Raw genomic sequence first — 25,130 nt, 5'->3', positions numbered from 1 at the left:
ATGTAGCTAATGAAATAACTCATTAGTTTCATACAACACCCAGGACTCATCCCATCTCATGCCCTTCTTAAGGGCTAACGACCTTTTTTAAAATGTAAGCCTATTTCCAGTATGTTCATATTCTTGCACAGGTAAGAAAGGTAAAAAGAATATAGTCTAGTCCTTATTTTTTAAATGGAGGCTTTAAAAATTGATGCAGGAAAAGAAACTTCTATTATCATGAGTGCTTGAGTCACTTACAGTACTCACTGTAACTTCTTTCGCTTCCCCCAAAATTAATATAAGATTTTTATTTCTTTATGTTACATATTTATCTAAAATAGTGGCTCTACAAGATCAGTCCGTGGATTCGTGCTGATAGAGATGCACTAGAATCACCTGAGTAACAGTAAATGGGAATTTCCGGGGTCTACTTCAAAGACTCTTATTTAGGAGCACTGGAATAACACCTGAAAATCGTGTTTTTCTTTTAAAAAGACCCTCAAACAATTACGAGACACACAGGTTTGGGAGACAGTGTTTCAGATCATTTTAGTCTTTTGGATGTCAATTAAATTTGTAAAACTTTAGTTCAGTTATGACTTATAGACGGGTACTAATTTCCTTTAGTATGAGCCAAAAATTGTGGATGTACTTCTATTAGAAGTAGACTTTCTAGCCAAATGATCTCTGCTTTAAGTGTAAAAATGGATTCAAGCAATAGAAGTAAAAAAAAAAATTATGAGGTCAAGGATTAGGTAAGGGATCACAGGTAAATGAGCAAGCAGTTATTGGAGCGCAGGGTGGGAGAAGAGTCCAAAGTTCAGACATCCAGATCACTAAATTCAAGTTACCACCTATGAAGTCCTGATTCGAAGGCAAGATCTGGTTTAATTGGGGCTACTACTGTCCTTAACTCGGCAGAAACAGATGAATTTAAGTCTGCATCTCTAGGTACAAATGAATAAAGACCTACTTTTAAGTGGGAAGATGCGGAAAAATAAATATCATGATCTTGGTCCACTCATGAATGTTCATTTGTCTTGACTAATTTCTCCACACATATGAATTTTTCTCAAGGCAGCTTTCATGTCTTTGTTCCGTAGACTGTAGATCAGTGGGTTTATAAGTGGGGTCACTGATGAGTAGAACAGGGTTATAATCTTCTGTATCCCAGCTGGATTCGCAGAGGTTGGGCTGATGTACATCACCATGATGGATCCATAGAAAAGAGACACAACAGCCAGGTGGGAACCACAGGTGGAGAAGGCCTTACGTCGGCCAGCTGCTGAGGGGACACGCAACACTGCTCTGAGAACCAGGGTGTACGAACCAAGGATGAAGAAGAAGGTGATGAAGATAATGAGAGAGCTCAATAGAGAACAGGAAAGCTCAATTCCAGGGGCAGGGATACAGGACAGGGCCAGAAGAGGACCGGGGTCACAGACAAAGTGGTCAATGGTGTTGGGGCCACAGAAGGGGAGCTGTGTGATAAAATAGATAGGGATCGGATAGCAGAGGAAGGCTGTGACCCAGCACAGGGCCACCAGGTTCATGCAGAGGCGGTTGTTCATGATGATAGGATAATGGAGAGGCTGGCAGATGGCCAAGTACCGATCAAAAGCCATGAGGGGCAGTAAGAGGGTCTCATTGATGCCCATGGAGAAGAAGAAGTAGAACTGGGAGAAACAGGCTGTGAAAGAGATGGTTTTGGTCTCAGATAGGAAGTTCTGTAACATATTGGGAACGGTGGTGTTGATGTAACAGATCTCCAGGAACGAGAAGTTGGCCAGCAGAAGGTACATGGGGGTGTGAAGCCTGGGATCCAGCTTCACTGCACAGACAATGGCCCCATTCCCCATCAGTGTCAGGATGTAGGACACAAAGAACAGCAGGAAGAGGAGGACCTGAACCTCTCTGGAGCACGGAAAACTCAGGAGTATGAATTCAGTCACTGTGCTGACTCCTGACATATTCGCAGCTTCCTGAGGGGTAGAGAGGAAAAAGTGACAATGACAAATATGACCTTATTCCTTAATCTTCAGAAATATTTCCTTTTTGGAGATCCCTAACTCCCTCAGATTCTATTATTCCATTAAATAAATAGCTACGCTGCTGAAGATTATAAACCTTGGGTAGGGCTTGGTGATCAGACTTTAGATATTTGTATTCTCTCATTTCTCTCTCTGAACCTTCTCGCATTAAAATGCAGGATGTTATGCAGTAAGCAGCTTGGAGAAGGTTGATGGCAGTGCTCACAAATGTAAGTAGGTGTGAACATCACGTATTCGTTTCTATAGATTAAGAGAGATAGACCCTTACTACTGGACAGAGTTTCAATTACTAAAATGTTTGGAATTAGAGACCCAGATGTTAGGCATCAGAAGAGGGAGAAAGGTGACAACACACGGAAACCTTCTGCATTTCACTGTTATTCTGGATCAGTGTTGAATTGTAGGTGTCGGTGTCTAAAGTTATCTGACAACTGAGACAAAAATCATCAAACATACCATCCATTCTTCAGCGTTCATCATGGTTTGTCAACTCGATAAAAATTGGAACCCCCAGACATCTACATGATGGCTTTCATATCACTTCCATCTTCTACCTGTTGAATTCAAATGCTTCTGTAAAACCTTGGTGTAGGTTGAATCCCTACTTATAGGTCGAGAAACTGAGCAATGTAACTGGTATATTATTTAAGGATTTTTGAGGGTTTTCCCTGAAGTGACACACAGTGTCCCGGAAAGGCCTCCGTTCTTCTGGGTTAGGGATGGATGCAGACGCTCCCAAATGTCAGACACTGCCCAGCAGAGGCCTCTGGGAACCGAGAGCAGTGTGGGAGCCATAACCCCTCCCTCTGACCAAGATCCCCCTCCTACTCCCTTGCCTAGTCCAGATGTGGAAGGTTGGCATTGCTTTGGGAAGTTGAAGGAGAATCTTCGCGAAAACTTCTTTCTCTGAGTAAGTCTTACGGGTCGTGTGATTTCCATGGTGAGACAAGCAAAACAAAGCCTGTGAAGTTGCCTACGTTTCTGTTGTTAGTAGTTTGGTCTTAATTTATTAATTTATTTCAGAATCCCCTCCACAGTGAGGGACAGACCTGGTTCTGCCCGGATTTAGCTCCTGGTTAAGAAGGACCAACTCTCCCTTCTTCCTCATCCCCATCTCTCGGTTCCCTGACAGCCAGGCCTCTCAGGTGTAAAGATGAATCTCCTTACATTCTTCGGGTGACATGAGGGGCTATTGTTTCCAGGATCACACAGGGGTGGTGGAGCTAGGAGGCCTACCTGAGGACTGTCCTGCACTTGTACTTCCTCTGAACCCACCTCCCCGTAGATCCGGCAGGTCTGACTTGTAATCCTCTGTTTCCAGGGCAGCAGAAGGCAGGCACGATGGAGAACATGGGCTCCTTGGCAGGCAGCAGCCCAGAGAGGGCGCTTGCGTTGCTGGACACTTCTGGTTTGGAGAGAAATATTGGCTCCACTACAGACTTATCTATGTTTCTCTGAAATCTGTCTGATTCCTCCTATGGGATAGTGTCTCCTGTGACTTCCAGTAGTGAGAATTGATGAGCGAGGATAGTCAGTTATATCCCCAATGTTCCCTTCCCTCAGGAGGCCCTTAATTGGCCTTTGGGACTCAGTTTCCCCAGTGTTGATCAGATACTCCCATGCTATTCTTAGAGCAGATACTTATTTTTTTTGTATAGAACACGTTGCCCTTATGATAGTACCAGCACTATAGCAACACCAGCTTAGCTGGAATACCAGCTGTTTATCTTGTTCCTTTATATTCAATTTTATTCATTTTTTGAGTTTTTAATTCTCTTAAGTGTCATTATCAGAGTTCTCAATCATTCCTGTTGACTCATTCTAAGGCTTAAAAAGGGTTATTCCCTTTGTCTGGTAACAGCCTGTCTCTCTTAGGTCAGCGCTGTGTTTTTCGTATGACACTGATAAGTAAATTCCACTTCATGGTGAAGAGGTGCTAGGAGCATAGACCATGGGGTATGTGATGAAATGCCAAAGTGCTAGAAAATACCTCTCTGTCTAGTCCTTCAGAGTATTTCCAACTATTTTTAGCAGATGTCCCCAAAAGCTGATATGAATGCTGAAATTTCTTGCTTCTTTTAACAAGGCGTTGTTGAGAAAGGTGTCTGAAACTTTTGGTCCCCTTTGTTTTCTTTCTTTTTTTTTCTTAGGTGTAATTGACATATTACCTTATTTTAGTTTCAGGTGTAGGACACAATGATTTGATAGTTGTATGTGTTGCAAAACGATCACCACAGCCAATCCAATGAACATCCATCATCCTACATAATGACAAGATATTTTTCTTATGATAAGAATTCTAAGATCTACTCTCTTACTTAGCAGCTTTCAAATATGCAGTACAGTCCTATTAACAACAGTCGCCATGCTGTACATTGCGTTTCAAGCCTGTACCTTTGGATACCCTTCGCCTATTTCATCCACTCCCATCCCTCACCTCTGGCAACCATCAGTCTGTTCTCTCTGTCTGGAGCTTGATTTTAGGATTTTTGTTTTGTTTTGATTTGATTTGATATTCTACATATAGGTGAGGTCATAGGGCATTTATCTTTCTCAGTCTGATTTATTTTACTTAGCATAATACCCTCAAGGTTCATCCACGTTATTGCAAATGGCAAGGTTTCCATCATTTTATGGCTGAAAAATACTCCACTCCTACATATACATTATGTTTTCTGTATCCATTCATTATATTAGTGAATCGACCATCACTTGGGTTTTTTCCATCTCCTGGCCTTTGTAAATAATGATGCATTTACATGGGGGTACAGATATCTCTTGTAAACAGTGATTTCATTTCCATCAGATATGTACCCAGAAGTAGAATTGCTGAATTATATAGTAGCTCTCTTATTAATTTTTTTGAGGAAACGCCATACTGTTTTTCATAGTGGCTGTACTAATTTACATCCCCACCAACAGTGTATGCAGGTTCTTTTTCCTCACATTCTCACCAGACCAGTTGTCTTTTTGATGACCATTCCAACAAGTGTGAGGCTGTGTGTCACTGTGGTTTTGATTTGCATTTTCCTCATCATAAAAAGACTTGTTAAATATTCCTTCATTTTATTTAATGGAAAGTAATAAAGTAGTAATAAGGAAGGTAAATACCAAGTATAATCTCATTATGTATTGGGGATTAAATAATCCTAGTTAATACTAAAAAAGAACAATAAATTCATTAATATGATGTGCTGTATAAAAAGAGCATGGATCATGTCTCAGGCTGACCTCTATTTGTACTATAGCTCTGTCATAAACTCAACTGTGTGATCCTTGGTTTATTATTTAACTTCCTTAATCCCCAGATATTTAACTACAAATATACTAGTTAACTGTGGAAGGAGCCTCAGTGTCCATCGAAAGGTGAATGGATAGAGAAGCTGCGGTCTGTGTATACACTGGGATATTCCTCAGCCATTAGAAACGACAAATACCCACCATTTGCTTTGACGTGGATGGACCTGGAGGGTATGATGCTGAGTGAAGTAAGTCAATCGGAGAAGGACAAACATTATATGGTCTCATTCGTTTGGGAAATATAAAAAATGGTGAAAGGGAATAAAGGGAAAAGGAGTGAAAATATCAGACAGGGAGACAAAACATGAGAGACTCCTAAGCCTGGGAAATGAACAAGGGGTAGTGGAAGGGGAGGTGGGCAGGGGGTTGGGGTGACTGGGTGATGGGCACTGAGGGGGGCACTTGGCAGGATGAGCACTGGGTGTTATGCTATATGTTGGCACATTGAACTCCAATAAAAATAAATAAATAAAAAATAAAAATAAATTAAAAATAAAAGCTAAGGAAAATAAATAAATAAATAAATATACTTGTTTTTTCTAAGAACATACTAGTTTATCCTGATTCAGTTGTGAATTGTGAAAACTAAATAATAATGTATGTAAAATGCCTACAATGCGGTAAATACTCAATAAATGAGAGTCTTAAAAAAATTTAAAATAATAAATAAATAAATAAATAAATAAATAAGAGTCTTCCCCTTTTCCCTACTTTTGTGTTAAACCTCATACAAAATTTTCTCTGGAAGAAATATTTCTGTTATTTCTGTTATTTGTAATTTCTTACTTATATGAAAGAAAAAATGCATGCATAGATATATGTGTATATTTATACTCTACCCTTTCTGCAAAACAAAATATGTAAAACAAAAATTTAAATCTAAATGAACATAGCTAGGAGTGACCATGGGAGAAGAAGGAGATAGAATTGTATCATAAAACTTAAGTTTAAGAAAACTTTCACAACAGAAAGAAAGCAAGCTATCATAGCCAACATCACACTTAATCATGAGAAACTTAGTTTTCCACTAAGATCAGATACAAAGCAAAGATATCACTTCTCACCACTCCTTTTCAACATTGTACTGGAAGTCCTTGTTGATGTAATAAGACAAGAAAAGGTGTACAGATTGGGGACACATAAAACTATCATTTTTCAAATGACATGATTGTCTATGTAGAAAATCTGAAAGAACTGTTCGAGTAGGCAGTTAGTTTTCAACAGGGTACCTGGAAGCCAGCAATAAGGAGGTCATGACCAGCTACCAGGAAAGTCAGAGACCTGTTCTGGCACACTCCACAAAAAGCCAGATCAAACGAGACAGGCTCAAGATGGTGGGTGCCGGAATAGGAAACCCCTGACCAAATTAAGAAGAAAAACTGTGAAACCCTGCATCCTTCCCACAAGTAATGAATATTCCATCCCCTACGTAACAACTGTCAATAAAAAACAGAAATCCAAACCCCACGGAGTGCATCTCTCTTTCTAGAATTTGCCCATTCTCATTATCTCAAGAGTGTATTTTTTCAGTTTAATGGACTTTCTTGTTTGTGTTGCTCATCTGCTGTGTTGCATGCCTATCCCTGAATTCTTTTTTGAGACAAGACCAAGGACCTTCAGCAACATCTTTGGGGATGGGCTGGGCCCAGACTCTAGGGCCCAGGATCTCCCCAGTTCACCCAGCAACAGAATCAACAAAAAAATTTCTGGAACTAATAAGTGTTTATAACCAGGGTGTAGGATACAAGTTCAACATACAAAATCAACTGCTTTCCTATATGCCATCAATGAGCAAGGGGAATTTGAAATTAAAAACATGATACCATTTACATCAGCACCTCAAAAAATGAAATTATTACATATCTAAACAAAATATACGTAAGAACTATGAGGAGAACAAAATCAAAGAAGAACTGAATGAATGGTGAGGTAGCCAACATTCATTAATAGGAAGATTCAGTACTGTCAAGATGTCAGTTCTTCCCAACTTGATTGACAGATTCAACACAATCCCAATTAAAATACCAGAAATTATTTTATAAACATCAACAAACTGATTCTAAAGTTTATATAAAGAGGAAAAGACCCAGAATAGTTGATAGAGTATCGAAGAAGAACAAAATAGGCAGACTAACTGGAACTAACTTTAAGACTTACTATAAAGCTACAGTAATTAAAACAGTGTGGTACTAGCAAAAGAAAAGACAAATAGATCAGTGTAACAGACTAGATCACCCAGAAATAGAGTCCCAGAAATACAGTGAACTGATCTTTGACAAAGGAGCAAAGGCAATACAACAGAACAAAGGTAGTCTCTTCAAACAAACGGTGCTGGAACAACTGGACACTCACATGCAAAAAAAAAAAAAATGAAGCTAGATTTGAACCTTTCATCCTCCACAAAAATTAACTCAAAATGGATCATCTAAGTGTAAGATGCAAAATCAAAAACTCCTAGAAGATAAATATGAAAAAATCTAGAAGATCTTGGGTACGGTGATCCCTTTTTAGATACCATACCAAAGACATAGTCTGTTAAAGAAATAATCGATAAGCTGGGCTTCGTTAAAATTAAAAACTTTTGCTATGCAAAAGACAATGTCCAGAGAATTAGAAGACAAGTCACAAAAGAGGAAAATCATTTGCAAAAGATATATCTGTTAAAAAACTGTTATTCAAAATATACAAAGAACTCTTAAAATGCAACAATATGAAAACAAATAATCCAAACAAAAAGTGGGCCAAAGACTTTAACAGATATTTCACCAAAGGAGATATCAAGATGGCAAATAAGTAGGGGCACCTGGGGGGCTCAGTGGTTCATCTGCCTTGGCTCAGGTCCTGATCCCGGGGTCCGGGGATCGAGTCCCTTATCGGATTCCCCACATGGAGCCTGCTTCCCCCTCTGTGTCTCCGCCTCTCTCTCTCTCTGTGTCTCCGCCTCTCTCTCTCTCTCTGTGTCTCCCATGAATAAATAAATGAAATATTTTTTAAAAGATGGCAAATAAGTGTATGAAAATATGTTCCACACCATATGTAATCAGGGAAATGCAAATTAAAATATTTAGATACCACTACACACCTGAAGATATCCAGATGGCTAAAAGACATGTTTAAAGAGGCTCAAAAAAAAAAAAAGAGGCTCAATATCACTCCCTCATCAGGGAAATACAAATTGAAACCGTGATGAGAGGGGTCCCTGGATGGCTCAGTTAAGCGGCCACTTTGGCTCAGATCATGATCTGGAGACTTGAGATAAAGCCGCATGTTGGCCTCCCTGCTCATCAGGGAGTCTGCTTCTCCTTCTCCCCCACCTCCTGCTCCTCTCTCTCTCTCTCTCCCTGTCTCTCTCAAATAAATAAATAAAATGTTTTTAAAAAAAAACAACCATGATGAGATATCACCTCACACCTTTAAGAATGGCTAAAATTAACAGGTGGCTGTTAATGGCTAAAATGAACAATTAAAGAAACATCAGGTGTTAGCAAGGATGCAGAGGAAGAGGAACCCTCTTATACTTTCCATGGGAATGCAGACCGATGCAGACACTCTGGAAAGCAGTATAGAGATTCCTCAAAAAGTTAAAAATAGGGCTACCTTACAACCTGCAATTGTAATACTAGGTATTTACCCACAGGATACAGAAATATTAATTTGAAGGGATGTATGCACCCCAATGTTTACAGCAACATCATCGACAGTAGCCAGATTATGGAAACAGCCCAAATGTCCATTGATTGATAAATAGATAAGGAAGTGAGATATATCATTACATATATATATATTATTTATATATATGTACATACATACATATATAAAATAGAATATTACTCAGCCATAAAAAAGAATGAAATCGGATGTGTGAAACATTTGATGGAGATTAAGTAGGATTGGAGGAGTACCAGGTGTTTTATGTAAGTGATGAATCACTAAATTCTACACTTGAAACTAACACTATAATGTATGTTAACTGGGATTTAAATTAAGAACCTTAAAAAAAGAAATGAAAAAATTAAAAAAATTTAAAAAAAATTTTAATTAATTTTTATTGGTGTTCAATTTACCAACATACAGAAAAACACCCAGTGCTCATCCCGTCAAGTGTCCACCTCAGTGCCCGTCACCCATTCCCCTCCAACACCCGCCCTCCTCCCCCCTTCCACCACCCCTAGTTCGTTTCCCCGAGTTAGGAGTCTTTATGTTCTGTCTCCCTTCCTGATATTTCCCAACATTTCTTCTCCCTTCCTTTATATTCCCTTTCACTATTATTTATATTCCCCAAATGAATGAGAACATACACTGTTTGTCCTTCTCCGATTGACTTATTTCACTCAGCATAATACCCTCCAGTTCCATCCACGTTGAAGCAAATGGTGGGTATTTGTCGTTTCTAATTGCTGAGTAATATTCCATTGTATACATAAACCACATCTTCTTTATCCATTCATCTTTCAATGGACACCGAGGCTCTTCCACAGTTTGGCTATTGTGGCCATTGCTGATAGAAACATCGGGGTGCAGGTGTCCCGACGTTTCATTGCATCTGAATCTTTGGGGTAAATCCCCAACAGTGCAATTGCTGGGTCGTAGGGCAGGTCTATTTTTAACTCTTTGAGGAACCTCCACACAGTTTTCCAGAGTGGCTGCACCAGTTCACATTCCCACCAACAGTGTAAGAGGGTTCACTTTTCTCCGCATCCTCTCCAACATTTGTGGTTTCCTCCTTGTTAATGTTCCCCATTCTCACTGGTGTGAGGTGGTATCTCATTGTGGTTTGGATTTGTATTTCCCTGATGGCAAGTGATGCAGAGCATTTTCTCATGTGCATGTTGGCCATGTCCATGTCTTCCTCTGTGAGATTTCTCTTCATGTCTTTTGCCCATTTCATGATTGGATTGTTTGTTTCTTTGGTGTTGAGTTTAATAAGTTCTTTATAGATTTTGGAAACTAGCCCTTTATCTGATATGTCGTTTGCAAATATCTTCTCCCATTCTGTAGGTTGTCTTTTAGTTTTGTTGACTGTATCCTTTGCTGTGCAAAAGCTTCTTATCTTGATGAAGTCCCAATAGTTCATTTTTGCTTTTGTTTCTTTTGCCTTCGTGGATGTATCTTTTTATTTTTTTAATTTTTTATTTATTTATGATAGTCATCACAGAGAGAGAGAGAGAGAGAGAGGCAGAGACACAGGCAGAGGGAGAAGCAGGCTCCATGCAGGGAGCCTGACGTGGGATTCGATCCTAGGTCTCCAGGATGTATGTACATACATACATATATAAAATAGAATATTACTCAGCCATAAAAAAGAATGAAATCGGATGTGTGAAACATTTGATGGAGATTAAGTAGGATTGGAGGAGTACCAGGTGTTTTATGTAAGTGATGAATCACTAAATTCTACACTTGAAACTAACACTATAATGTATGTTAACTGGGATTTAAATTAAGAACTTTAAAAAAAGAAATGAAAAAATTTTAAAAATTAAAAATTAAAAAAAAAAAAAGAAATGAGCCATCAAACAATGAAAAGACACGGGAGAAGCTTAAATGCGTTTTACTAAGGGAAAAACAACCTGGAAAGGGCTACAGCCTGTGACTCCGGTGGTTAGAGTCCAGAGAGCGTGAAACTAGGGAGATGGTGAAAGGATCCACCTGAGTAAGGGGTCACCCAAGTGACCCCCCGGACCCCAATGCCCTGGGACTCTGACCCCCCCAGGACCCCCCCAGGTGACCAGGTGACAGCACCTCACCCTGGGGGCTGCCTGGGGCTCGGGAGGCCGCCTCAACCCGGGACCGCGGGCCCCCTGGAGGGGCACACCTGTGAGCCCTGGGCACCTGCGGCCTCTGCACCCTCTGCTCGGTGCACCTGCTGCGCCCCCACTGGGCCGCTTCGGCTGCTGCCCCGCACTGGGGCTTGCAGCCCTGAAGACTCTGGCTTCCCCTCCTCCTCTCCTCCCCCTCCTCCTCTCCTCCCCCTCCTCCTCCTCCTTCTTTCCATCCTCCCCTTCCTCCCCATCCTCCCCATCTTCCCCCCTCCTCCCCCTCCTCCTCGTCCTCCTCATCCTCCCCCTCCTCCCTATCCAGTTCAGTCATTTGAGTGTCCAGCTCTTGGTTTTGCCTCAGGCATGATCTCAGGGTCATGAGATTGAGCCTAATGTTGGGCTCTGTGCTCAGTGGAGTCTGCTTGTCCCTTTCCTTCCCTCTCTGTCCCTCTCCCTTCACTCCTCCCCCTCTAAAATAAATAAAATCTTTTTTAAAAAAGACACAAGAAAACTACTGCCAATATCCCTGATGAATTTACATGCAAAAGTTTTCAGTAAACTATTAGGAAACCAAATTCAACAATCTATTAAAAGGATCAGACACCATGATCAATTGGGAATCATCCTTGGGATGCAAGGATGGTTTAACATAATTAAATCAATATATGTGATACACTACATTCATTAAATGAGGGATAAAAACCATATGATCAACTCAAGAGATGTAGAAAAAACATTTGGCAAAATACAACATCCTTTCATGATTTAAAAAAAAAAAACTTTTAAAATGTGGGTGGAGAAGAAACATACCTCAACATAGTAAAAGCCATATATGCTCACACCAAACATCATACTCAATGATAAAAGGTCAAAAGTTTTTCTGCTAAGGTTAGAAACAATGTCAGGGTATCCATGCTTACCATTTCTATTCAATGTAGTACTGGAAGTCCTAGCCAAAGCAATCAGTCAAGAAAACAAAATAAAAGGCATCAAATCAGGGGGGAGAAGGTAAATTGTTTTTGCAGATGACATGATCTTATATATATAGGAAATCCTAAAGACTCCACCAAAAAGGGGATCCCTGGGTGGCGCAGCGGTTTGGCGCCTGCCTTTGACCCAGGGCGCGATCCTGGAGACCCGGGATCGAATCCCACATCGGGCTCCCAGTGCATGGAGCCTGCTTCTCCCTCTGCCTATGTCTCTGCCTCTCTCTCTCTCTCTCTCTCTCTCTCTCTGTGTGACTATCATAAATAAATAAAAATTTAAAAAAAAGACTCCACCAAAAAAACTATTAGAACTCTCAACACATTGAGTAAAGCTGCAGGATACAAAATCAACATATGAAGATCAGTTATATTTATGTACACTATGAAATATCTGAAAAATAGATAAAATAATCCCATTTACAATAACATCAAAACAATAAAATATTTAAGAATATATCTAATCCAAGGAGGTGAAAGATCTACACACTGAAAACTTTAAGACTTTGATGAAACAAACTGAAAAAAGGTACTGATAAATAGAAAGATATTCCCTACTTACAGATTGGAAGAGCTACTGTTGTAAAAATGTCCATACTGTCCAAAGTCATCAGTAGATTCAACGCAATCCCTATCAAAATTCCAATGGCATCTTTTCACAGAAATAGGGAAGAACCCTAAATTTGAATGGAACCACAAAAGATCCTGCATATGCAAAGAAATCTTAAGTAAGAACAAAGCTGAAGGAATAACACTTCCTGATTACAAGCTATACTACAAAGCTATCATAATCAAAAAATATGGTATTGGCACAAAAATAGATACACAAACCAACCGAACAGAATCAAGTGCCAATAAATAAACCCTCACATATATGTTCAACTAATATTTAACAAAGGAGCCAAAAATATTCAATGGAGAAATAGTGTAGGTCAGTGAGGTCCTTGATTATCAAGTTCACATACAAACTACCCCAGGAACCAGCAATGAAGATTTTCTCATTGATCATCACATCACCATCACCATAAGAGTCATATTTTAAAGAAGTGGTTTAAGAGGCCCCTCAGAAAACCTCAGTTTTTTTAAGAAGAAAAACAAAAGACGATGATACAAAATCTCTTCTCATGTTTGAACTGATTTCAAATTCCCCACTCTTAGAAAGTGAAATCATAATGCAAACTGGCAATTTGACCATAGTAGGTGAATAAATGGCTCCTGCCATCTTGGATTTCAGTCACACAAGGTAGTTCCAGGTAATAGGTAATTACCAACCACCTGGTCATTACAGTGAAAGACTCCAGAAAAAATGTAGTGTGTTTAACTTTAAAGTGATCAAGAGGGCAGCCTGGGGGGCTCAGCGGTTTAGAGCCGCCTTCGACCCAGGGTGTGACCCCGGGGTCCTGGGATCAACTCCCACCTCGGGCTCCCTGCATGGAGCCTGCTTCTCCCTCTGGCTGAGTCTCTGTGTCTCTCTGTGTCTCTTATGAATAAATAAATAAAATCTTTTTTTTAAAGTGACCAAGAGGGGATCCCTGGGTGGCGCAGCGGTTTGGCGCCTGCCTTTGGCCCAGGGCGCGATCCTGGAGACCCGGGATCGAATCCCACATCGGGCTCCCGGTGCATGGAGCCTGCTTCTCCCTCTGCCTATGTCTCTGCCTCTCTCTCTCTCTCTCTCTCTCTCTCTCTCTCTCTCCGTGACTATCATAAATAAATTAAAAAAAAAATTTAAAGTGACCAAGAGAACATAGTTTCATGTTTCTCTGTTGCAACACTTCACTTAAGCATTTATTCACAAACATATTTCAGTTTCAGAATTTGAGTCATGGTCAAAACTTCCATTTATTGCACTAATCCCCACAGAGGATGACTCTTTAATGGAATATAATCTCCACAATAGAAAGCCTCCTGAAATTTCTTCAGTTTTTCCCCTGGATTCTCTGTTTTCTACAAAACAGAGCTAAGCTACTAGAGCTAATCTACTAAAACCTGGAAGAGCCCCAAATATTGGAAAGAGGATGCACTCCAGGGAAAACATGAGAAAGCCACTGAAACCACCTGGGGAGAGACATCAAGTTTCAGAGTAATCCCTGAGAGGGATCAATCCCTGAGATTAAACACCCCTCTGCATGCTAAAATGTCTCGGTAAACACCTAGAAAACAAGCTTCTAGAGCCTCCAGAAATTAAGGCAGTCCAGTGGAGCACATATAATGCCCTTACCTGGAGTTTTCATCACCAAAGCCAATGAGGAGACAATGCCTTTCTGTTCAGCTCCACTGTGTCTATCCCTCTTTCCAGGCTGAGCCAGGAAATCCATGATCGTATGTACGAGAAAGGGACTAATTGTCCATATTACAAGCACTGCTGTGATATACTGAAGGCAAGTGAGGGACGTTTGAAGGAGGCTATTTTTTTAAAGATTTTATTTATTTATTTATTTATTTATTCGTGATAGACACAGAGAGAGAGACAGAGACACAGGCAGAGGGAGAGGGAGGCTCCCAGGACTCTGGGATCACACCTTGAGCTGAAGGCAGACGGGCGGTCACTGAGCCACCCGGCATCTAGGAAGGAGGCTATTTAATCAAACTATTCTCTCCAGATGGCCACCCAGGAATGGTGAGTTTATTGGTTAGTTGGTTGGTTTCTTGTACTAGAAAGAAGTGTATGGAAAAGCTAGTCTCCTAGGATTGTGGCTCATATAGTGGTTTATGGATGCCAAAAGCATTAAACAGCATTATTAATGGTATAAAATGGTAGATTTGCCCCTCTAATACCCTACCTATCCCCAGCTAGTATTTTGGAGGCTTTCAAAGGTGAAGCCACGCAGAACTTTACGGAGTCAGTTTAGTCTATCAGTGGTTAAAATAAAAACTGATTACCCCGGTTTTGCCATTAAGCTCCCCACCCTGTGATTATCCCATTACCTACCAACACTTTGACCAAGGTTATGGGGAAAATAATGTTTCTGCTATTAAACTTTACCGGGTTTGGTGGTAGAAAAAAAATGAAATTAAGTGTGAAGTTGTTGGTGTATAATGGAGAGGGTCCTAACCTGTTATTCACATTAAGCAGGCATGGTCCATTCTTCAGGAAGAAGGATAGGAGGCACAGATCTCAAGATTCTGGTTTCTAGTTTGAATTTGTGGGCCTGGACCTAGTTCCTGATCTGTAGCAGGAAACTTATTTATGCTTCATAAATAACAGTCGGAATTATCTGTTGAGCACCTTATTCAGTGAGGGTGGTAAACACATGACTTTCAAGTTCAACATCGATTGGAAAACTGGACAATTTTAGAACTTGGGTGCCCAAACCTCCTTTTTATGCTTCCTTAAAAACCACCAACAGGAGACTAGTCGTATTGAAGCCCAAATATCTGTTGTTATTTGCCTTTCAAATTTCTTTATCTTCCATTACTGACCAAGTTATAACTAGTGACTTCCAATAGATAAGGCAAGAGGTCTGAATTTAACCAAAAACACTCAATATTGAAACTACCATTTTTAAGGCTCCTAGTGCTTTTCAATATTAATTAATTACAAGATTATTCTGTTGCTTAAACACAAAAATTGGTATTTTTGTTCAATTCTTAAATACTACTGAAAAGTACATACCTATTGAAATATTTGAAAATATCCTCTCCCTTTCAGAAAACAAATCCCACCCGATAAAAGTGCAGATAAGACCCCATTCAGCCTCAGATCCCTTTGTTTTTATCATCCAAAATTATTTCCAAATGAACTAAAACTTTGTGCTGAAAACATCATTTTCTTTATTTTAACTAGGCAGGATCTGAACATGAAAAATAAGACAGTTCATTTTTTATAGTATGTGCAAAAAATATGAAAATAAACACTTGCAGGGATGCCTGGGTCACTCAGCGGTTTAGCACCTGCCTTCAGCCCAGGGCGTGATCCCGGGGTCCCGGGATCAAGTCCCACGTCGGGCTCCCTGCATGGAGCCTGCTTCTCCCTCTGCCTGTGTCTCTGCCTCTCTCTCTCTCTCTCTCTCTGTGTCTCTCATGAATAAATAAATAAAATCTTTAAACATAAAAAATATACACTTGCAAACAGAGATCATTGAAAATAATATTCCCACTTATCTTTTAGAGCAAAGATACTTAATATGGTTTGTCTTTTGTGAATTCTTTAGGTGTCACACAGCTGTTAGAGTGATATTTTAAAAGAAAATCTTTAAGGGACAATTTAAGGACAGCCTTGAGTCTCGACTGTAGTAATGTCTGTAACAATTAATTCAGTTGATTATACTATTCTGGAAAGCCAATGATCTGGAGTAAGTTTTAGCTCCATGAGTAATTCAACTAAAATTCAACTAATTTTGTTCTGTTGCCAAAGGTTTAACCACCCTCACATCAGCTGTCCTCAAAATATTTGCCTTTTTTTTTTTAACAGGGTGTGTTGAATAAGAGAAAGTGGACGAGTTTGTGCATTGAAGACCCATAATTAACTTTAGGGAAACAAACCAAAATCATACAAGATATTCTTAAGAATTAAAGAAAACATAAAAGAAAGAAATTTAAAAGAAAGAAAGAAAGAAATTTGCCTGGCTGTACCACTGATGTAGAAGATTCTTGCTGCATTGGATTCTAGCAAAAGAATACTAAGATTTAGAACTACGATCAATTCAAAATAAGGTGGGATTTATTCTCATCTCGCCTCAAAATATCTCACATTTTCCTGCAGAGCTTACGTGCCCTTCTCACAAAAGCTCTCGAGGCAAGTAGGGAGCAGAGAGACTTGTGGTGCACTCATGTCTGTCCTCCTAGGTTTAAGACCCATGAACAGGTCAGCAACACACATTCACGTTGTAACCGAGTTTGTCCTCCTGGGATTCCCCGGTTGCTGGGAGATACAGATTTTCCTCTTCTCCTTCTTTTTGGTGGTTTATGTCTTGACCCTGCTGGGAAATGGAACCATTATCTGTGCAGTGAGATGGGAGCCACGATTACACACCCCCATGTACTTTCTGCTGGGCAACTTCGCCTTCCTTGAGATCTGGTATGCTTCCTCCACTGTTCCCAACGTCCTGGCCAACATCCTCTCCAAAACCAAGGCCATCTCATTTTCTGGATGCTTCCTCCAGTTCTACTTCTTCTTTTCCCTGGGCACGACTGAATGTCTCTTCCTGGCAGTAATGGCTTATGATCGTTACCTGGCCATCTGCCACCCACTGCACTACCCCACCATCATGACTGGGAAACTCTGTAGAACTCTGGTGTCTCTCTGCTGGCTCACTGGATTCCTTGGCTATCCAATCCCCATTTTCCTCATCTCCCAACTCCCCTTCTGTGGATCCAATATCATTGACCACTTCCTGTGTGACATGGACCCCCTGATGGCCCTGTCTTGTGCTCCAGCCCCCATTACTGAACTTATTTTCTATACTCAGAGCTCCCTTGTTCTCTTTTTTACTATTATGTACATTCTTCGATCCTACATCTTGTTACTCAGAGCTGTTTTTCTGGTCCCTTCTGCAGCTGGCCGGAGAAAGGCCTTTTCCACCTGTGGTTCTCATTTAGCTGTGGTGTCTCTTTTTTATGGGACAGTCATGGTAATGTATGTGAGTCCTACATATGGCATCCCAACTTTGATGCAGAAGATTCTCACACTGGTATATTCGATAATGACGCCTCTTTTTAATCCGCTGATCTATAGTCTTCGCAATAAGGACATGAAACTCGCCCTGAGAAACATCCTGTTTAGAATGAGAATTAGTCAAAACTCTTGAGCTGAAGATGTTCAGACTTCCAAGTTCTAATAAAGAGTAAGTTGGAGATGTATAAGTTTTTTAGTGGCCTTTTATTTCTTACTCTAATTAAAAGTTTTTCTTTTTCCCTGGAAGTGTGCTCAGCTTAAATACCGACACTGACTACTAAAACCTAAATTCACGGCAAGTAATTTTTCTGAAGGCTATCATTATTGGAGTGATTAAGTGGGACTGCTATATGAGAGAAGTTAGATTTCCTGAAAAATTTACCTTCATTTTTAGGACAAGTCTAATGACCTTTACCAAATAGTTAAAGGTGTAGTGACTTTTTTAGCAGTTTTGTTGATGTATAATTGATACACAAAAGGACTGCACATGTTTAATGTACATTAAAGGTGCAGTGGATTTTAACTAGCCATGAGACCTTTCTATAACTTTTAGCACACTCATTTCTTATCCCTAGCCTAAAATTTTTATCTCAGCATGCTTTCCCTATATTAAAAGAGAGGGGGGAAAATTCTCTTTGCCAATAGGAACTCTTTCAACAAATTTTCTTAGGGATGGAATTCCTCCATGGTACAACTGAAATAAATCTTGGATCCAAGCTAAAAAATCATTTGTTGAAGTTTCTATTAACAGTCCTATTATTACATGTACCACATTGTAGCATAATCTATTTATTTATGTGTACTTCCCCCCCTCAAGAGAGCTCCTTGAGAACAGGAATTGCCTTTTTCCTTTCTGGATCCCCAACACACAGCGACAGAGAAGAAAGCCTCTGCAACTGGGGAATTGGCCTGGCAATTGTCTTCTGAGTCTTGGTGTTGCCAGGAGTCAGCCTGGTACTGTCAGTCAGGCTGTGGTGTGTAAACCTATTGAACATAAACAATCTCACAGAATACCACCCTCCAGCCAGGCCACTATGTGAACATGATGGATCAAGACAAAAGAAGACCACTCCATAATCATGTCTGAACAAGAATATAGTACCAACTGTTAAAAAAAAAAAAAAAGACCAACCATCCCTCTCTTTAGGCTAATAATATTAGTGACTGCTGCCTCTTTAAAAGTAAGGCTTTAGCCCAACTGCCTTTCAGGTAAAACTTAAGATACACAATCACAGAATTATCTTCCACTTTCTGACAACATCCAGAGAGAAATTCTATTTCTTCAAATTCTCCCCAAAGTCAACTAACAGAAGTCCAAACCGTATAATAAATCCTTTCTGACATCTTCCTTTTGGATGCCCCATGTTCCTCCTGACATATGTTCTCCCTTACTGCAAAAAGCCATTAAATTTATCTTTGTTCAGTGACAAGTGTGTTCCTGATGGCCTTTTCATGAGTGGGAGTCAACAATACTATGATACCTAGCATAGAATAAGAACTAAAAATGTTTATTAGATACTTTTACCTTGATTTTTTTTTACTTATGAAAATAATATATAGTTGTAACAAAGTCAAGGGATGAAGAAGTATATAAAAATGATGGATTTCTCATCTTCACTGTGCTCCTCAAAGTCAATATTCCTTAAATCCTCTGTCTGGCACTCAACACACTTCATAGTATGGCTCCACTAAACCTACTGTATTTTTCTTCCCCTCGCAACTCAACCCTCAGCTCTAGGCAGGCTAGTCACCTAACTACTCCCTCTCCAGCATCTCCACACTGTTGCTTAGGCTACTCTTTAAACCCAGGAAGCCCCACTTTGTCTTCTGCTATGCAGTTTGACAATTTCTTAGAGTCTTGTTTTGTAAAATGGCTGTAAGACTTATATCTTGAAAATAAAGTCATAAAGATAAACGAGACGATTTACGTAAGGACCATAGCACAATGAGAGACACACAGGAGGTTCTCAGCACATGTTTGTTCCCCTCTCCTTCCTATCTTTTAAATCTGACCATGGATGATTTGCGGATTGCTCTATCAGATGTTTGGTATACTCACACAAGCCTCTGTTGCCAAATAATACGGATACATATGAATTCATAACCAATGCCTTAAAGTACAAACTCTAGAGTCAGACTTTATATCCTGCCTATTCTGCTAGCTGTGAAACCGTGGGCAAGTTGCTTAAATACCACAATTTCAGCTACTTTACCAGTATAATAGGATGATGATAATAATAGCTGTCTTGTGGGGTTATTATGACTCAATAATTTTTAAAAAATGAGTCAATACTTTTAAAGCTCTTAGCTTTGTGCCTGTTAAACAGTAGAACTCCCAAGACACAAAAGTCCAGGGCCAGATGGCTTCCCAGGGGAATTCTATCAAACATTTAAAGAAGAAACTTTACCTATTCTACTAAAGCTGTTCAGCAAAATAGAAAGAGATAGAACACTTCCAAACTTGTTCTATGAGGCCAGCATCACCTTAATTCCAAAACCAGACAAAGACACCACCAAAAAGGAGAATTATAGACCAATATCCCTGATGAACATGGATGCAAAAATTCTCAACAAGATACTAGCCAATAGGATCCAACAGTACGTTAAGACAATTATTCACCATGACCAAGTAGGATTTATTCCCAGGACACAAGGCTGGTTCAGCACTCGTAAAACAATCAATGTGATTGATCATATCACCAAGAGAAAAAAAACAAGAACCATATAATCCTCTCAATAGATGCAGAGAAGACATTTGACAAAATACAGCATCCATTCCTGATCAAAACTCTTCAGAGTGTAGGGATAGAGGGAACATTCCTCAACATCTTAAAAGCCATCTATGAAAAGCCCACAGCAAATATAATTCTCAATGGGGAAGCACTGGGAGCCTTTCCCCTAAGATCAGGAACAAGACAGGGATGTCCACTCTCACCACTGCTATTCAACATAGTACTAGAAGTCCTAGCCTCAGCAATCAGACAACAAAAAGACATTAAAGGCATTCGAATTGGCAAAGAAGAAGTCAAACTCTCCCTCTTCGCCGATGACATGATACTGTACATAGAAAACCCAAAAGACTCCACCCCAAGATTGCTAGAACTCATACAGCAATTTGGCAGCATGGCAGGATACAAAATCAATGCCCAGAAGTCAGTGGCATTTCTATACACTAACAATGAGACTGAAGAAAGAGAAATTAAGGAGTCAATCCCATTTACAATTGCACCCACAAGCATAAGATACCTAGGAATAAACCTAACCAAAGAGGTAAAGGATCTATACCCTAAAAACTATAGGACACTTCTGAAAGAAATTGAGGAAGACACAAAGAGATGGAAAAATATTCCATGCTCATGGATTGGCAGAATTAATATTGTGAAAATGTCAATGCTACCCAGGGCAATTTACACATTCAATATAATCCCTATCAAAATACCATGGACTTTCTTCAGAGAGTTGGAACAAATTATATTAAGATTTGTGTGGGATCAGAAAAGACCCCAAATAGTCATGGGAATATTAAAAAAGAAAACCAGAGTCAGGGGCATCACAATGCCAGATTTCAGGTTGTACTACAAAGCTGTGGTCATCAAGACAGTGTGGTACTGGCACAAAAACAGACACATAGATCAATGGAACAGAATAGAGAATCCAGAAGTGGACCCTGAACTTTATGGTCAACTAATATTCGACAAAGGAGGAAAGACTATCCACTGGAAAAAAGACAGTCTCTTCAATAAAGATGCTGGGAACATTGGACATCCATATGCAGAAGAATGAAACTAGACCACTCTCTTACACCAGACACAAAGACAAACTCAAAACGGATGAAAGATCTAAGTGTGAGACAAGATTCCATCAAAATCCTAGAGGAGAACACAGGCAACACGCTTTTTGAACTTGGCCACAGTAACTTCTTGCAAGATACATCCACGAAGGCAAAAGAAACAAAAGCAAAAATGAACTATTGGGACTTCATCAAGATGAGAAACGAACAAGGGATGGTGGAAAGGGAGGTGGGCCGGGGGTGGGGGTGACTGGGTGATGGGCATTGAGGGGGGCACTTGATGGGATGAGCACTGGGTGTTATGCTATATGTTGGCAAATTGAACACCAATAAATTAATTAATTAATTAATTAATTAATTAATATCCAAGGTGAAAAAATAAATAAATAAATAAATAAACAGTGGAACTCAATAAATATTTTTAACTCAATAAAATATAATAGGACTTTTAAAGTCAGTACATGTAACTTTACCTCATTCTATTTAACAGGCACAGTGTTTTCCATTATATGAACATATAACAATTTGTTCATCAATTACTCACTTAAGGCAGTTTATTGTATCCAATATTTAATGATTAAAACAATGTTGCAACTAATGTCCTTAAATATAAGTCTCTACACATTCACATCAATATTCCACAAATTAGAGGAAGGATTTCTGAGATCTAAGAAATGTGTATTTTTAATTTTGAGAAATACTGCTAAATGAGATGCCCCCAAAAAATGTTCAAATTTCCAACAAATGGTATTGGGACAACTAGATATCCACATGCAAAAGAATGGAGTTGGGCCCCTACCTCACACCACATGCAAAAATTAATTCAAAATCAATCAGAGGGATGCCTGGGTGGCTCAGTGGTTGAGCGTCTACCTTTGGCTCAAGGAGTGATCCTGGAGACCTGGATCGAGTCCCTCATCAGGATCCTTGCATGGAGCCTGTTTCTCCCTCTGCCTGTGTCTGCCTCTGTGTGTGTGTGTGTGTGTGTGTGTGTGTGTGTGTGTGTCTGTCTGTCTCTCATGAATAAATAAATAAAATCTTTTTAAAAAATGAATCAGAGACCTAATTGGAAGAACTGAAAGTATGAAACTGCTTAGAAGAAAACATAGATTTAAATCTGTGGGACTTTGAATTACTCAATTGTTAAGACATAAAACCAAAACTTAAAAAGAATAAGAGGAAAAATAAATTGGACTTAATCAAAAGTTTAAAATTTTGTGCTTTAAAGGATACTACCAAAGTACAAGTTCACAAAATGGGGGGAAAAATATTTGCAGATCATGTATCTGATAAGAGTCTATTATCCAGAATATAACAAGGACTCTTACAACTCAACAATAAAAAAGACAAATAACTCAATTTTTTAAATGAACAAAGATCTGAGCAGACATTTCTCCAGATAAGATATACAAATGGCCAATGAGCACATTAAGAGATTCTCAACATCATTCGTCATTAGGGAAATGCAAACCAAAACCACAATGAGATACTATTTCATACCCACTAGCACAGCTAGAATCAAAAAAGCAGACGATACCAAGTGTTGGCCAGAGTGTGGAAAGATTAGAACAGTCACACCTTGTTGGCTGATATGTAAAATGGTACATACAGCTGCTTCAGAAAACAATTCAGCCGTTTCTCAAATAAATGTAGTTATCATATGATCCAGCAATTTTCATACATAGGTATAAACCCAAGAGAATCAAAACCATATGTTTACATGAAAAGTATATACAAATGCTCAGGGCTGCATTATTCATAATTAGTCAAAAAAGTAAAACACTCTAAAAGTCCATCATCTGATGAATGGACAAAATGTGATATATACATAGAATAGAATCTTATTCAGCCATAAAATGGGATGAAATATGGTATTTGCTACAATGTGAATGAACTTTGAAAACATTATGCTAAGTAAAGCATGCCAGACACAAAAGGGGACGTATTGTATGATTCCATTTACATAAAATGTCAGAGTAGGTAAGTCTATACAGACAGTAAGATTAGCAGTTATGAAGGACTAGCCAGGGGGAAGACTGGGGAATGACTGGAATGGGTTCCCACTTTTGTGGGGAGTGATGAAAATATTCTACAATCAGATAGTGGTGATGGTTGCATGACCTTGTAAATATACTAAAAACTACCTACACTTTAAAAGGGTGAATTTTATGCGATGTGAAGTGTATCTCACTAAAAAACTTGCATGAGATGTTCTTTTTCCCATAGCCTCCCCAGCCCTGGATCTTCTCACGCTTTCTCATTTGTTTACCAATATTAGAGGTGAGATTGATATTGTGTTAATTTTCCTTCCTTGATTTGAACATTAAATGCCATAAGAACTTAGGAAAATGAGTTATTACCAGTATATGCTGTAGACAAATGTATTCAAGGAGGAAGTTGTGGTTGATCTGTGGCTTGAAGATAGGGAGAAGGGAGGAACAATATATATTTATAGACACTTCCCCCTCCAGGAGGTAGAGCTTAACCCCTTTTCCCAAAAGGTAGCCTAGACATAGTGACTTGCTTCCAAGGAACATAAGGTAAAGAGAAAAATAAAAACTTTACAGTGGAGAAACTAGAAAACACACCATCAACCTAGTGATGAAGGTTAACCTCCTGAGCAATGTCTTGTGGGTATCATGTCCCCTGATATGACATGACAAGAAGGGTACTTCATCTCCATGGTATCTTCCCCTAAAATCCACAATCATAGTCTTATCATGAGGAAAAACTATCAAACCCAGATTAGGGGCCATTCTGCAAGAGACCATGCTCAATACTCCTTAAGACTGTCAAGGTCGGGATGCCTGGGTGGCTGAGAGGTTGAGCGCCTGCCTCCGGCCCAGGGCATGATCCTGGAGACCTGGGATCGAGTCTCGCATGGGGCTCCCTGCATGGAGCCTGCTTCTCCCTCTGCCTGGGTCTCTGCCTTTCTCTCTCTCTCTCTCTCTCTCTCTCTCTCTATGTGTGTGTCTTTCATGAATAAATAAATAAAATCTAGAAAGAAGAAAGAAAGGAAAGAAAGAAAGAAAGAAAGAAAGAAAGAAAGAAAGAAAGAAAGAAAGAAAGAAAGAAAGAAAGAAAGAAAGAAAAGAAAGAGGGATCCCTGGGTGGCGCAGCGGTTTGGCGCCTGCCTTTGGCCCAGGGCGCGATCCTGGAGACTCGGTATCGAATCCCACATCAGGCTCCCGGTGCATGGAGCCTGCTTCTCCCTCTGCCTGTGTCTCTGCCTCTCTCTTTCTCTCTGTATGACTATCATAAAAAAAAAAAATTATTAAAAAAAAAGAAAGAAAGAAAGAAAGAAAGAGTCACAGACACAAAGGAGAGAGGGCACAACGTGGGTACCCTGAATTGGATCCTGGAACAAACAAAGGACATTCAGAGAAAACTGATGAAGTCCAAATAATGGAGATCTGTTACCAATAATATACAAATATCGGTTTATTTGTTTTACCAAATGTACCATATAAGATGTTAACAATGGCGGAAACTGGGTGAGTGTAATTTTATATATCAACTTTTTTTCATCTTTATGTTATTCTATCTTGAGAGAGAGAGAGAGAGAGAGCATGAGTGGGAGTTGGGGGGGAGGCAGAGAAAGAATCCTAAGTAGGCTCTACCCTCAACTCAAAGCCAAACGGGAAGCTCAGT

At 39.6% G+C, this 25,130-nt stretch overlaps 2 protein-coding genes across 2 annotated transcripts; one reads left to right on the top strand and one right to left on the bottom strand.

Moving 5' to 3' along the window:
- Window positions 1-1,013: 1,013 nt before the first annotated feature.
- On the bottom strand, window positions 1,014-1,952 carry LOC121481534 (olfactory receptor 11H6-like). Its single transcript, XM_041738958.1, has one exon. It carries the CDS (start codon window positions 1,950-1,952, stop codon window positions 1,014-1,016), a length of 939 nt encoding a protein of 312 aa, XP_041594892.1.
- Window positions 1,953-8,862: 6,910 nt separating this feature from the next.
- Window positions 8,863-17,822, top strand: LOC121481540 (olfactory receptor 11H4). The gene is made up of 2 exons (XM_041738966.1): window positions 8,863-8,895; window positions 16,899-17,822. The coding sequence occupies exons 1-2, from the start codon at window positions 8,863-8,865 to the stop codon at window positions 17,820-17,822; spliced, it is 957 nt and encodes a 318-aa protein (XP_041594900.1).
- The last annotated feature ends 7,308 nt before the right edge of the window (window positions 17,823-25,130 follow it).

This window comes from Vulpes lagopus, chromosome 23 (genome assembly GCF_018345385.1).
Source record: "Vulpes lagopus strain Blue_001 chromosome 23, ASM1834538v1, whole genome shotgun sequence".
NCBI classification, from domain to species: Eukaryota; Metazoa; Chordata; class Mammalia; order Carnivora; family Canidae; genus Vulpes; species Vulpes lagopus.
The sequence above is the reverse complement of the archived record's forward strand: the minus strand, read 5'-3'. Positions and strand labels throughout refer to the sequence as shown.